This window comes from Eschrichtius robustus, chromosome 12 (genome assembly GCF_028021215.1).
Source record: "Eschrichtius robustus isolate mEscRob2 chromosome 12, mEscRob2.pri, whole genome shotgun sequence".
Taxonomy (NCBI): Eukaryota; Metazoa; Chordata; class Mammalia; order Artiodactyla; family Eschrichtiidae; genus Eschrichtius; species Eschrichtius robustus.
Genome location: NC_090835.1, coordinates 56,752,479 through 56,767,065, shown reverse-complemented (window position 1 = coordinate 56,767,065; position 14,587 = coordinate 56,752,479). Strand labels below are relative to the sequence as shown.

General features: G+C 44.0%; 1 protein-coding gene across 4 annotated transcripts in view; it reads left to right on the top strand.

Moving 5' to 3' along the window:
• The first annotated feature begins 933 nt into the window (after positions 1 to 933).
• The window catches only part of CMC1 (C-X9-C motif containing 1), an 80,223-nt gene continuing 66,569 nt past the window's right edge, over positions 934 to 14,587 (top strand). For 3 of the 4 annotated variants that reach the window (XM_068558265.1, XM_068558263.1, XM_068558261.1), the window contains exon 1: positions 934 to 1,119. Coding sequence is in view for 3 of the 4 variants with exons in the window: in XM_068558263.1 (XP_068414364.1) it covers positions 1,101 to 1,119 (19 nt within the window). In the remaining variant the exon portion in view is untranslated. Of the gene's footprint in view, positions 1,120 to 2,628; positions 2,726 to 14,587 lie in introns of those variants that run through there. The other variant, XM_068558262.1, reaches the window with a different exon arrangement.

Genomic DNA, 14,587 nt, shown 5'->3' with positions numbered 1-14,587 from the left:
AAGCAGCTGCTCCTTGTTTTTCTAACATCTGTCCCATCTGTCCCCATCCGCATCTGTCCCCATCCGCACCTCACCCTTCACCTCACCCTTCGGGGGCTGGAGCTAGCTACACGTAGATACGACAAGGGAGCCTTTCTGAAGGCTGGTTGGTGAGTGGGTATGAGCATCATTGCTACTCAGAAAGTTTCTTCTACTGAGAAGGGGACAGTTGGGGTTCTTGAGGACGATGGCTATCACCTTCCTTCATTTTTTTCTCACAAACATGCAGCTGTAATTGCCAGAGTAGGGATTTGTAGCATCACCCAAGTCGGACTGTGCGTCCTGAGGATATCATTTCACGAGACAGAGGTACCCCTAACGCGCACTTCCTAATTGTAACCTCCGGGGGAGGCACAGGCTTCCGATGTGGGGGGAGGGGAAATCAGGATGCTACACACAGTACAAGGATGGTGCACCGCCTTTAAGTGCCGCTCGCCGCATTTAGCAGCGTGCTGCCCATACCCGGGTTCCCCGCCAACACTGTGCGCCTCGGGACTTAAGGACCTTATTTTTATCCAGTTATTTCACCCTAGTATTCAGAACCGTGGCTGGAACCTGGCAGGCGTGAAATAGACACTTAAGAATGAATGAACGTTAACGAAGAAAAAACAAAGGAGCAGTCTGCTTCCTTTGGTTCGAAGGCAGGAGTGCAGGGAGAGGCTTGGACTTGAACCGAGTCGCCCCGGTACGCGCATCCCCCGGGCACGCCGCTTACAGGGTGGGCCGGCAGGCACTCCCTTTGACCCCCAGCGCGCCTGCGCGGTCCAGGCGGCCCCCCCACCCCGGGCGCGCAGTGACGCCCCCTCCCCGGTCCTTCCCTCCAACAAGTCCTCCCACTCGGGTCACGGGGTTGAGCACGGGGTTAGGAGTGCGCAGGCGCAGTGGGCGGCGGAAGTCGCGACCAGGAAGTCAGAGGGGCAGGGGCAGGGGCCGCCCCGCTTTGCGAAGGGCCCTGCGCTCCTCCTCCTGCTCCCGCGTACCGCCCACCCTGTCTCACGTGGGGCGCAGCCCCGCCCCACCTGTGCGGGCGGCCACGCGGCTGCCACTTCCCGCGCGCGGACATGGCCCTCGACCCCACAGGTACGGGGCGGGAGGCGGGGGTTGCGGAGCCTCGGGGGCGTGCGGCGGGCGTGGGGCAGGGGGCGGGCTGGAGGTGGTGCGGCGCTGAGGCCGCCCCGCCCTCCCGCGTCCCCGGCGCCCGGCCCGCCGGCCCTCGGCGAGAGGGTTAGGGGATGGCGGTCCGACTGTGGCTTGCGGACGTTTTCCCCCTAGCGCCTGCCTCCTTGTCATCATGCCCTTTGCACAGTTTGGGGCACAGGCTCCTTTAAATATCTGTAGTCCGACTTGAACACATCGGTCAGGACGAGGGCCCGTTTCTCTGGAAAGTGTCCCCGGACTCCCGGTCCCGTCCCCTGACTTAGGCGCGCCCTCCTGGTGCCGCGCGGCGTCAGTGCCCGCCTCCGACGCCGTCCTCAGGAGTCCCCTGCGGTACCTGGCGCGGAGGATGCTCGCAGAGTTGCGGGTCTGGGGGGAGTGCTGATTGGCTTTAGGACATTCCCTTCGTTTTATGGATGTGAAAACTCAAGGCGGTGGGAGGAGGAATGACTTCCAACCTTTGGAGAGCCAGAAGTAAAACAGCCCTGTTGGTGACTCAGGGAGAAGGAAATAGACGTGTAGTTGACAAGTCTTGTGGCTGGGGGAGCCGAGTCCGGGTGAGACTCAGAATCCCACGTCCAGCCCGGGCGGCAGGCCGTGCTGCCGGCCGTGCTGCCGTTTGAGTCCTTATGGAGTAAACAGATACTTGTTGCCACCTCACTGTGTGTCGTGTCTTGTTCTAGGCCCTAGGAAACTAGTGTGTAGGACAGAAAGTCCCTGCTCTGTCTAGATCTTGTGTTCTAGTGGTGGAAGAAAGAAGACAGCACCCCTCTACCCGTACACACTTTTACAGATTGTGGTAAACATGAAGAAAATAAGCGGTGACAGAGGTAGATGGTAAAGCGAGGACCACTTTAGGTGGAAGGGTCAGTGAAGAGCTCTAGGAGGAAGTGTCATGTGAATTGGCATCTGAAGGACCAGAGGAAGCAGTCCTGTAAAGAGGTAAGGAACCAGTATGCTAAGGCGCTCCAAGGTGCAAGTGCTTAAACGATTTGATTGGAGTGAGGGCCAGAGTGTGGAGATCTGTCAGGAAAGATGCTGGGAAAGTAGGCAGAACCTAGATGCTGCAGGGCTTGAGCGGTGATAAGTAAGCATTTGGACTTTTCCTCATGTTATCAAAAACGTGTGGAGGGTTTTAAAGAGGGCAGTGACATAATATGATACGTTATGCCTTTACTACCCTGGTAGCAGTGGTAGCGTTGTAGAGGGACCCTGAGAGGAAGGTTAAGATGGTAGCAGCAGTCCAGGCCAGATATGTTGGTATGTATTGGCCTGGGCTGGTATTAGGAAGAAATGGAAAGAAAGACAAAGCTTCGGAAGATGTTTTGGAGGAGAAATTGACAGGACTTGCTGTTGCATTGAATAAGAGTGGTGAGCGAAAGGGAGGCATGAAGAGTAATTCCTAGACTCTTGATTTCAGCTGGGTGGCTGGTGATGGTCCAGTCTAACAACACGATGCTCATTGGAAATTCAGATGAAAGCAGACATGGAAACAAGATTGGAATGGAAAGTAAGAAAGTGGACTCAGCAAGTAGGACGATTTAAATATTTCTTTGTTTAATTATCAGGATACAAATGTATTGAAGTCAGCTTTTTTTTTTTTAAACTTAATTTTTGTTTGGTTCATAGGTTGAAACATAAGTTCATATTTTGATATTCCTCTTCTTACTGTACACAGTGGTATGTTTCTGAGTAGATATGCCAAATGAAGCTTATATAGCAAAATCTGTTTTCTCATTGGTTTATGTTAGGTTTTAAAAAATCTTTATACAAGTTTGATTTTCATTTGGCAGCGGCTTTTAACTAACTGCCATTTTAACTAACTGTCCATTTTCCTCAAGAAATTCTGAACCCAACAATGAAATGCAGGTTGCATACTTTTATATGTAGTTTTATTTAAGGAATTTTCCTTTCTGTGAATGTAGAGGTAATACCAGCACTCTTTGGAAGCTTATCAGCCATAATTACGTTCCCTATTTTCTCGTACTATTTGAGTGCAAAGAGAAAAAGCTGGAGAGTCCAAAACACCGAGGGAAAGTGTGAGGGAGAGAGAAATTTTAAAAAAATACTACTTGCTGTTTGCACTTGCAGATGTTCAGAATTACTTTGCCCAAGCCTCTGGCGGTTTAAAATAGTCCACGGGCAGTTCTAATATGCAGAGGAGAAACACGGCTCTGAAATCTCCCAGGTTTATTGACTTGATCTTCAGCTTTGTTTTCTTATCAACCTAATCTCCCTGCTCCTAGGGAAGTTCTCCCTACATCTGTAGCTGTAAACAGGACCTTTGATCACATAGTAATGATTCAAGAAATATACAGTATAGTTCATTCTCCTATAAAAGGACTTAAGCAGTTAGTCTTATTCCAAGTTATAACTTTACCAATTTATAACTCTTTCTGCAAGTATTATATTTATTTTAAAAATCCAGTCAAACTTAGGTGATTGAAATTTTAGAGGTTGTTTATTGATCACCTATAGAAAGGGTGTTAGAAGTGGTGCTTGTTGAAGTAGAATTTCCAGAAAGGTAAAATGATTACTTACGCTAAGACAAAGTGAATATGTATTGAAGATTTTCTTCAACTCAGTAATTAGTAAGGGAACCAGTAAAATGTAAAAAACACTCCAAAAAGCATTGAGAGGTAGATACTAGAATATGTCATAGATTGTTGGCTTAGATAAAAGCTGGTTAATTTAAATAGGGCCATAAACTGTCATTTTGGGGGTTATCTTTCCCACTGGTCAGATATTATTTCTGTCTCTGTTGGACAAAGTTCTAGAATTTAACCTCTGCCCCTAACAAGTTGTAAAATAGCCCAGTCATGGGAAGTCCAGCCCAGTGCTGTCCTGAAAGGACACCCAATTAAGCCTTTGCTGCTTCCAGAGTCCAGAGAAATCATCTGACATGATTATATTCCCAGATGACAACTCACAGGAACCTGGGCCTGAGAAGTTTGATTTCTTACTTTTTCTAATAACTGGAAGAGATTCCCTTCTCCTCTGTTTTTCTTCTACCTTTTCCTCTTTGAGCAGGGTAGGTAGTTTCCCTGCCCCGTCTATTAGGGTGGATTCACAGTGGGGGCAGCAGGAGAGAAGTTCCCTTAAGTGTGTGCGTGTGTCTCCCTCCATGGGTGTTTTCTTCCAGAAATCTAATAAGGGGAAGAACGTGGTAGTGAGCGGGCTCAGGGGTGGGAAGTGGGCTCAGGAATTTCATGACATTCCATGAGTAAGATGTGTGTATCTTGGGAGGATGGCATTATGGCAGCTCTTGGGATACTTAGGTTGCATGGGTTCTTTTAGTGGTTCCCATGGAGATGGAGGTAGATGAGCTTTAGGTATACCAGCACCCTCAGTCACTGGAAGATTCTGCTTTTCAAGTTAGACATCTCAACGGTTGGGAGAATCTTTTTTTTTTTTCTGAGCATTGTGTTATTAATATGGAAAAATACTATAATGTAGTTGATTAGAAAATTTTTTATTTTGTTATTGCTTCTGTGTTTTCACAGTATCTGGTTACACACAAATTATATTCAAGTTGAGAGCTAAAAATCTGACTTCCCACGTTTTATGTATTGCTAAGCTCAAATCACGTTTGCACTAGAAAATATATTGCTTTTGTCTCATTAGATTAACAACCTGAAATTGTTCTCTGAAATTTATTTATTTATTTTTAAAATTTATTTATTTCGGCCCGTGGGATCTTCGTTGGGGCATGCAGGATCTTTCATTGCGGCGAGCAGGTTCTAGAGCACATGAGCTCAGTAGTTGTGGCCCACGAGCTTAGTTGCCTGACCAGGGATCTAACCCGAGTCCCCTGCATTGGAAGGCGGATTCTTAACCACTGGACTGCCAGGGAAGTCCTCTGTTCTCCGAAACTTAAAAACGCTGGCATTAGCAGAGAGCACAGGAGAGAGAGAAGCATTGAAGTCAAAGAGGGATGTGTTTGGAGGCCCTGTGGGGTTTGGACTGTGATCATGAAATGTCTCCTAAACCCGTTGGTGGAGTTTGAATTTTATCCAAGAATAACAGGGAGACACTGCAAGTGCAAGAGAGTGACAGGTAGAACTTTCCTTCATTGTGTGTTGATCTGACTTTTGATCAGATCCCGAGCGAGATCTCAGCTGAACCATCTGCATTGGGGCATCACACCTGGAGGCATGGGAGGTCCGTCTCTCGTGGGTGGTTGTAATTTTGACCACTTGGCCAAGGTCTTGTCCCATTTCTTTGCTATGTTTTTCCTGTCTTGTAATTAATAAGTAATCTGTGGGGAGACCATTGAAGACCATGCAGATGTTCATTCCTCATCAAAAATCCCCCTTTGATTGAGTCTCCATTGATGATTTTTGCCCGATTCAGTCTTTCCTATGATGGTTACAGAATGATGGTTTTCTACCTCCAGCGCTCTCTCCATGTTTATTAGATGGTTGTTGACATTTTGCTGTAGACAAGAAACCATTTTGTTTCTTATTGATTTATAGATTTGTTATTGGTGTGGACTCATGAATTTCTATCTTCTCCATGGTTCATCATTTGTTACTGTGTGTGATTATTTTGGTACTCACGTTTTCTCAGATTTGGCCAGTGAGAGTTCGTTCAAACCAGCTTCTGGGTCCTTGGGACGTGCGCCCATCATTTTTTGAGCATTTCCTTTTTTTCTCACACAATATCTCTGGCTCCTCTAGGACCTCCCCTGGCCCAGCCATAGAATTACTCATTTCTCAGACAAGCCCTGGTTCCTTTACTTGGGCACGGTATTGAGGAACGAGATTCGGGCACCTGGGCACCACTTGGGTGTTTTATGTGCAGGTGATTTATTCATGGAGTGTTTTTAGGAAAAACCTGCCAGGGAGGGAGGGGAACAGGAGCAGGAGGGGAGGAGGCTGAGTAAGGGTGTGCTGCAGGGCTTGTCCTGCTTTGGAGGCAAGGGAGCTGGGCTTTGTGATGCCTGTCAGCCCAAGCCCGCTGCAGGGGTAGGGAGAGGGGACCTCGAGAAGGAAAACCGCCAAGTGCTCCCATGCCCCAGGGCAGTGCTGGGAAGGTTGCAGGTGTGATGTTTCAGGTTCTCTCCTCCAGGAGGCACCTGTGTTCCCCGCCACGGGAGGGACACCAGCTCCATCCTAAAAATAACTTATGTGAGTCTGTTAGGAACCTTAGTTTGGGTAGTGAGAGCTTGGATCAGGTAGGCAGGTCAGGTAGGAAGGGGTAGGCAGGTCAGGTAGGATGTGTGTACTGCGTCCAGGTGTAAAGTATCTCGGGGTTGTGGTAAAAAAGTTTAAATATACCTAACATATGCCAAATTGCTTTTGTTTTTGTTTTTCCTCTAGGCCATTTGACATGCTGTTCCTTCTTTTTGGAATTTTTCCCTTTCTGCCCCACCCCCACACCTGTCTAAGTCTTGTTCATTTTTTTAAAAAAATCAGTTTCAGAGGATGCTTTCCCTGATGGTTACCACCCTCCAGTCTTTTGCAAATTTTTTTTTTTTAATATTTGGAATTTTAAAAACCACCAAAATTTCAAATAATCTGGGTATGGAGTTTCTTTCATTCTAATCTAGAGTTTTTTCCTTGAGAAATAGAATGAAACCTATAGACGGGGTATGTCTATATGTATCATATAACTTGAGAGATGAAGGAAAATCTGATGTGAAAATGGGAATATTTACTTGCGTGGTGACCAGTAAATGTCTTTCATATGGTGCCATATCTTTAACTATATTAGCGAAAGGATGATTAGAAAGGATAGGCCAGTTATTACACGTAGACTGCAAGACATTCTCCACCAGCCCCAGGAGGCACTGTACTGTTATGCAGTTAGCACCGAATTGAATTTGGGAATGAGTAGGACTGACTTGTTTCAGACTTTGCCAGTAACCTCAGGTCCTTTAAGAATTCTGAACGGCATAATCTGAGATTTGAGGATGAGGGGCAGGGAGAGTAAGATGTATCAGCAGCTGAGGCTGCTTCAAGCCTTAAAGTTGTATGTTTTTAAATACTTCCAGCTGGTCTCAAGGGGTTCTTGACTCAGCACAGAAAGTTCATGTTTCATTGACTCGATTAGTATGGTTATTTATCTCTAAGGGTGTTAATGCTGTATTTGTAGGCATCGCTAGGTGTATAGATGTCAAAAATGCAAGTACCTTAGACTTGATAGAAGTGGGCCACACAAAATGTGCCCAAATAAGAACGTTGATTCCCAAATTAACCTTCTCCCCCCACCAGCCCCCATTATACTTTTACATTTGTAAGTAAAGAGATTGAGGGAAAACATTTTTAAGAACGTGGTGTTTACTATCCTGCATTGTGTTTTTGCTAAAGAACTGTTACTGGGAGGTTTTCCAGATTAAAGGATTTGTTAATTAACTAAATATGATTAATTGAAAGACAGAGTTTTAAATGTTTATGCTGCAGAATAAGGTACATCAGTGTATAAACAATCCTTAGCATGTTGCTTGGTACATAGTAGGTGCCTGATAAATGTTTAACAGAATGAATATCGAATGAATGAATATTTTTTTTTCAACTATTTGTTAGTATAATGATTATCAAATGTAGAAATTTAAATACATGTGTCATTTATTAAATAGTTTTATTGCATGTTTACCATATGCTAGGAGTTAGAGGGAGTTATGGAGGTTAATGAGACATGTTCTCTGACCTCATTCTACTTAAGTTTCGTGCAGTGTTTTTTTTTTAATTTTTTTTTTTTTTTTATATCTTCCAGTCACTTAGGCTGGGCAGCCTGGTGAGGGAAGGGGTCTTGGGCTATGCCCCTTAACCCTTGGGTGTCTGGCATGATACGCCCGTTTTCTTTCTTTTTTAAAATTTATTTATTTTATTTATTTTTAAAATTTTTGGCTGCGTTGGGTCTTCGTTGCTGCGCGCGGGCCTTCGCTAGTTGTGGTGAGCGGGCGCTACTCTTTGTTGCGGTGCGGTGGCTTCTCTTGTTGCAGAGCACGGGCTCTAGGCGCACGGGCTCAGTAGTGGTGGCTTGCAGGCTCTAGAGCGCATGCTCAGTAGTTGTGGCTCACGGGCTTAGTTGCTCCGCGGCATGTGGGATCTTCCCGGACCAGGGCTCGAACCCTTGTCCCCTGAATTGGCAGGTGGATTCCCAACCACTGTGCCACCAGGGAAGCCCCGTGCAGTGGTTCTTAATCTAGAATCTGATATTCGAATTATTTGGGGAGCTTTTAAAAATACCAATGCCTGGGTGTTACCCCAGCATCTCTGTTTTAACTGGTCTAGGGTGGGACCCAGAATCACAATTTTTAAAAGCCCTCTCAGGTGTGGCTGTTAGATGCAGCCAGAATTGAAAACTTCTGGTACCAAACCCTGTCTTAGTCTGCTTGGGCTGCCGTAATAACATTCCATAGACTCGGTGGCTTAAACAGTGAACATTTATTTTCTCGCAGTTTGGGAGGCTGGGAGCCCGAAGTCCAGGTGCGGACCGATTTGGCTACTGGTTCTTCCCCTTCTTTACAAGGCCACCTATCAGATTAGGGCCCTACCCATATGAGCTCATTTAACTTTAATCACCTCTCCAACTACAGTCATTTTGGGTTTAGGGCTTCGACATGAAAATGGTGGTGGTGGGGACACAGTTCAGTCCGTAGCAACCATTGATCTAGCAGGAGAAGATTTCGTAGGTAGTGTGCTGTGCTGTGTTCTAAGTCCACGTGTGATTAGAGCCATAGCGTTTGTGCATGAAACACCGTGGGGTTAGAGGGTGGAGAATTCGCTTTCAGGTGCTGGGGTCAGGGAGCACTTTGGGTAGACCAAGAGTTGAGTGTGATGTTAAATAAGTAAACTTTGATAAGGAAATAAGAGGTAGGAGATGGAAAATAAAGACAGAAGATTGAGCTTGAGTTTGACTTGACTAGTGATTTGCTGGGTGGTGATGCAAGATTGCTTTGAGCTATGTAAACCTCAGGTTCATAACGCCTGCTCCTGCCTGTGATGGTGTTTGTAAAATGATCCCTTCTACCACCACTTTTTCCTTCCTTCTGAAAATATTTATTGTGCTTTTTCTGTGTACTATATAAATCCAAGCTGACTTTTTTTTTTTAAGCTAAGAAGGATAATATAACCACTGGGGTGGCAGAATAAGGATTTAAACTATAGAAATTTTAAGTTGAAATTCTGATGCTGGTGGGACTTGGGAATTACTAACAGATACTTGAAAATGTGGGCCGAGTAGATTTGGAGATGTAGACAAGCAATGAGAACACAGCATAAAAAGTACCATTTTTAAGGTGGAGCCTTGTGGGATTGCCGCGGGAGGAATAGGAGCAGAGCTTACCTAGAGAGTGTTTATACTTTTTTCAGTATTACCATAGTTCAGAATATTTTTGAGGCTCCTTTAGAATTTGCCTTCAGCCTCTACAGTACACATATCTTAATATCTTAATTATTTATCTTAATATCCTCATTTTGGTAAATTTTTGTTCTGAAGGTGAACTTGAATTTCAGCCAAGGTTAGCCAGAGGCAGTCTGGTGAAGGTGGTAGGAAGAAAGTTGTATTGTGGAACTGGTTTTAACTCAGAACTCAGACTGGCTCTGAAGGCCATCCTGAGAAAGATGTGAGTGATTTGAGCAAGGGTTGAATCTTTGAAATAAGTGAATAAGGTCTCAATATAAAAATAATTCCCTTGCTGTGTTATCAAAGTGGTCCATGTGTTTTGTTAAATTTTATGAACTCTTACAAGATGGAGGGGAAGAACTGGTCGAGCTAGTGTGGCCAGAGGCATTGAGAAGCATTCGTAAGGATGCAAGTAGCCCACTGTGTTCCAGACGGACACCGGAGGGAAAATAAATCAGGAGTGTGTTGCTGGGAGGTCCAGGCATGCTGTCATTTATTCCTTCTGTTTCCCGTAATAACACGGCTGATTTTCTATTAGATATCAATGGGAAATTGTGCTTGTAGCAAAAGACAGTCTTGAAGTTTTACCAAATAAAGTAAATGTGAAGCCTTTTCATTTAAGACATTATGGCCACAATGGAGATTGCAGTACTTTTCTAAAATTGGCATGTCTTCTTGCATAAGTCGATTTCCTGCTTTGGTATACTTTTAGTCTTGTCCCTTTCTGGCCTCATCTTGGTTAAAGCAATGTGGGTGGAAGAGGAAGTTTTCACACCTAGCAATCTGCAGAATCTGAGGTCCAAGAAATAGGTGCTTTGGGGAAATGGGCACATGTGGTGTGAACGAGGTGGTTACTACCAGAGGAAGCTGATAGGACAGAGGAGTACAAATGTAGCACAATGATTGTGGGAAGTCCGTGGTGTGTGACCCAGAAGCAGAGCAGAAATAGGCACATCTGCTTCATTGATGTGCTTTCTGGGTTTTGTAAGTTTGAGCTTATAAAAAGATTCTGTTGTCACTGACTGACCTGATATTTGATGTTTATTCTCTGTGAAGGTACTTTTCAGCCAACTGACAAATCAGTCCTTTTGCTTTTTTTTTTTTTTTAAATAATTTTCTTCATGGTCAGAATCATTTAGCTTTACTTTCTGATCAAGAAATGTGAAGTTTTGAATTTTGCTTGTTCAAAACGATGCTTCTGAAACCAACAATCTTCTTGTTCAAGGGTTCTTTCAGGCTTCACCGTGACTTTGGAAGCTCACGGGACCTTGTTTGCTGAAGTCCCCTGAAATAGGCCACTGCCCCAGGTGAGGGGTCGGGTTGTGGAAGAAGATTTGGGGCCAGCCCTTTTATCAGAGGCCTGGGTTATTTCCCCTCTGTGAGTCTCCATGTTTTTATGTGCAAAACAGAATCCAAATACTTAACCTGAGGGGGCTTTAAGAAGACTAAAGGGTGTTCCTGGCCTTCATCTTGAGGTTTCATAGCCAGAGGCTGCTGGACTGTTGGGAGGAAAATCTTTCCTGCTATGGATTTTCTTTGTTTTGTTGATTCAAGTGTGGCTTGAAGGGAAGACAGTGGGAAAGGGACACTGATCTTCCCTGTGTTCGTTTTCCCAGTCTCCGTACCCCTGCCCGCCCACCCCTTCTTCACATTACACTGTTGCTGTAGAAGTGGGTATGACCGAGCTGGCAGACACAGGGAAGTCTGGTTGGGGCATCAGTGTCTTTGAGCACTGAGACCGGAGTCCTCCTGGGCTCCTGGTGTGAAGCACGCAGTGCAAAGGTACCAGTGGAGAGCTCTGGTCCTGCTGTATTGTACACAATGCTGTCTGCCTGGGCCCTTCATTTGGAGACTCTTGGTAGCTGGTATAGAAGAGGGACTTAAAGTAGAAACCGTTGCTAATAAGAGCAGTTTTGCACATCTACTACAAGCATTTTTCTTATTTTTCCTCCAGAGTAAACAGTAGCATGGAAATGTCTGCGGGAACAAGTAAGTGCAACTAGGAGGTTCCAAAAAAGACAAAAAAGTGGCATTATCTAAATAACAATTAAATTAATTACATTAGAACATTTTCAGTGTTGAAAAGGTATTCCTTGCCCTTCCGGTGTCACTTCTTTCCAGTGGAAGATTCTGTGATGCTCTTGAGTTGCGTCACCGTTATCTTTGTGGATTCATGGCAAGTGCTGCTGTCATTTGCCTTGTAATTGAGGATGGCATGTTGCAGGAACACGTGAGCCCCAGAGCAAAGTCTGAACTAACAAAGTCAGCCAGTGAAAAAGGTGAAAATTGACTTTCAGGTGATGATAGAATGTTGAGAAGTTAGAGCTTTGGAAATTTTCCCCAGTGGTGTTATCCTGATTCTCCATCTCAGTATAAATTCATGTGACTATAGAGTAGCAAATTCTCAAAATTTGATTTTTTTTGTAGGCTTTGGTGCAAATGTATAACATATGCATCATATTGACATTGAGGGAATCACCCTGTAATTTTGTGAATAAAAACTGCCATATCTATAATATTTGTAGTGTTGAAGGAAACTTTGAAATATGTATAAAATCATAATTAATTAAAAATTGACATTTAATGATCGGTATGCTACCAAGTGGTATCAGAATTAATTATAAATTTTTAAGTCTGGTTTGTTTTTCTTTTTTTTTTTTTTTTTTGGGCTGCATGGCATGCAGGATCTTAGTTCTCTGATCAGGGATAGAACCTGTGCCCCCTGCAGCAGAAGCGCAGAGTCCTAACCGCTGGACCTCCAGGGAATTCTCAAGTCTGTTATTTCTGATTTAACACCAAGAGTGTAGAAAATCTAAATAAATATTTATATGATTCTAGAATTTTCTTTGCCATAGGAGGTTTTAGAAGAACGATCAGAACGAGTTCTTGCAAGCCATTTAAAAAATGTTTCCGGAGGAATATTATAACCTAGAATTTATAATGTAGGTAAATTTAGGTAATCAATATTATAATTTACTTATGGAAAAAATGGTTCAGTACCACAAAGCTATGTCTTTATTCAGGGAGCTAATTTAAAAAATTAGTGCTTTATCTAAGACCACTGCAAGATGTGTAGAGAAAGAGTGGATTCATCAGGACACATTATAGGTGAGTTGTATAGATTAAAGCTGTATGAGTGAAAGGAAGAGATCACATTCTGAAATTGATTATATAAAGTAGATCAGCATATCACAGTATTTCTTCTAATCTGTTCAGTAATAATACTGTTAATTACTGATGCCTAAATATGGTTTGCACTATAGACAAGGAGAAAAGAAGTGTGTGGAGACTGCCCCAGTTTTATTGTCTTCCCTCCAAATAGATACCAGCTTTCCACTCACAGGATGTGTCACAGACACTTCAAATTCAGCTTGTCTACCCTGAATCACCCTCCCACCTGGGGTTTCTTTTGTCTCCCTGTCTCAGTGAGTGGTCACATCATTTCATTTGGAGCCAGAAAACTGGGAAGCTCTCCTTGACTCATCCTGGTTCCTTAGTCCCCTCAGGTCCCACCACTCCTCCAGAGCCTCCCTCTCAATCTGTCCTTTTTTCTCCACCCATACTTGCAGTTCCTTCTGTATGCTAGTGTTCTTTTTCTCATCTTATAGCAGCTCTGGCAAAGCTAAGGAAAAGAGAAGGCATAAATCAATAGTGTAGGCCAGAGTTCAGCAATCTATACCCTGGGCAGAATCTGGTAAGGCCTGTAGGCTGTGAATGGTTAGTAACATTTTCAAAGGGTTGTTAAAAATAAATAAATAAATAAAAGGAGTATACATGACTGAGATGGTTTGTAGCCTACAAAGCTTGAAGTATTTACACTCTGGTCCTTAACAGAAAAAGTTTGCTGACCCCCTGGCATAGGTAGTGAAAATTGGGATACAGTTATAGGTGTAGTAAAGAGGAAAAAGTCATGTGAACGTCTTCATATCATTATTTTGAAATTTTAGATGAAATGGATAGTTTCCTTGAGAAATACAAACTTACTAAAAACTGCAGCTGACTCAAGAATAAATAGAAAGCCCTTAGAAAATTGGATCAGTAGTTAAAACTCTCTTTGTGTCTATCTCCCACACACATACATACTCCCAAACCCTGACTAAACCAGGTACACACACACATATACACATATACATGGCAGGATATTGGCTTATGTGATTGACTGTTGGGCAGGTCTGAAATGTGTAGGGCAGGGTGTCAGGAAGGGCAGCCCTGGAACTCTTGGTCATGAGCCAAAGCTGTGGTCTGCAGGTGGAATTCTTCAGGAAAATCTCAGGTGCGCTCTGAAGACTTTTCAACAGATTGAATCAGGCCCACTCAGATTTTCTAGGATGATCTCCCTAAAGTCAACTGATTAAAGACGTTAATCACATCTGCAAAATACCTTCCCAGCAACAGCTGGATTAGTGTTTGTGTGAATACCTGGGGACTAGCACCTCACCAAATTGACCCATAAAGCTGACCATCACGGGTGGTTTCTACCAAACTTTCAAAGGACTGGTAATAATCTTGATTTTTATACAAAGGGGTCCAGAGAATACAAAACGAAGTCCCTAACGTATTATTTGAATAATGTGACTTTGATACCAAAACAACACAAAGATAGGAGAGTAAAGTCACAGGCAGATCTCAACATGAAGATAACTTCAAAGATTCTAAGCAAAATTTGAGCACTCAAGACAGGTGCTGCTGGTTACTACTCACTGTTCTTCTAAAAGACATAGACAGAATTGAAAAAGAAAGGTACAGAGCTTTCCTGATGATTGTCTATATAGAAATTGGAGGACTTCCCTGGTGGCGCAGTGGTTAAGAATCCGCCTGCCAATGCAGGGGAAACAGGTTTGAGCCCTGGTCCGGGAAGATCCCACGTGCTGCAGAGCAACTAAGCCCATGCGCCACAACTACTGAGCCACAACTACTGAAGCCCGCACGCCTAGAGACCACGCACCACAACGAAGAGTAGCCCTTGCTTGCCGCAACTAGATAAAGCCCGCGAGCAGCAATGAAGACCCAACGCAGCCAAAAATTAATAAATAAATAAATA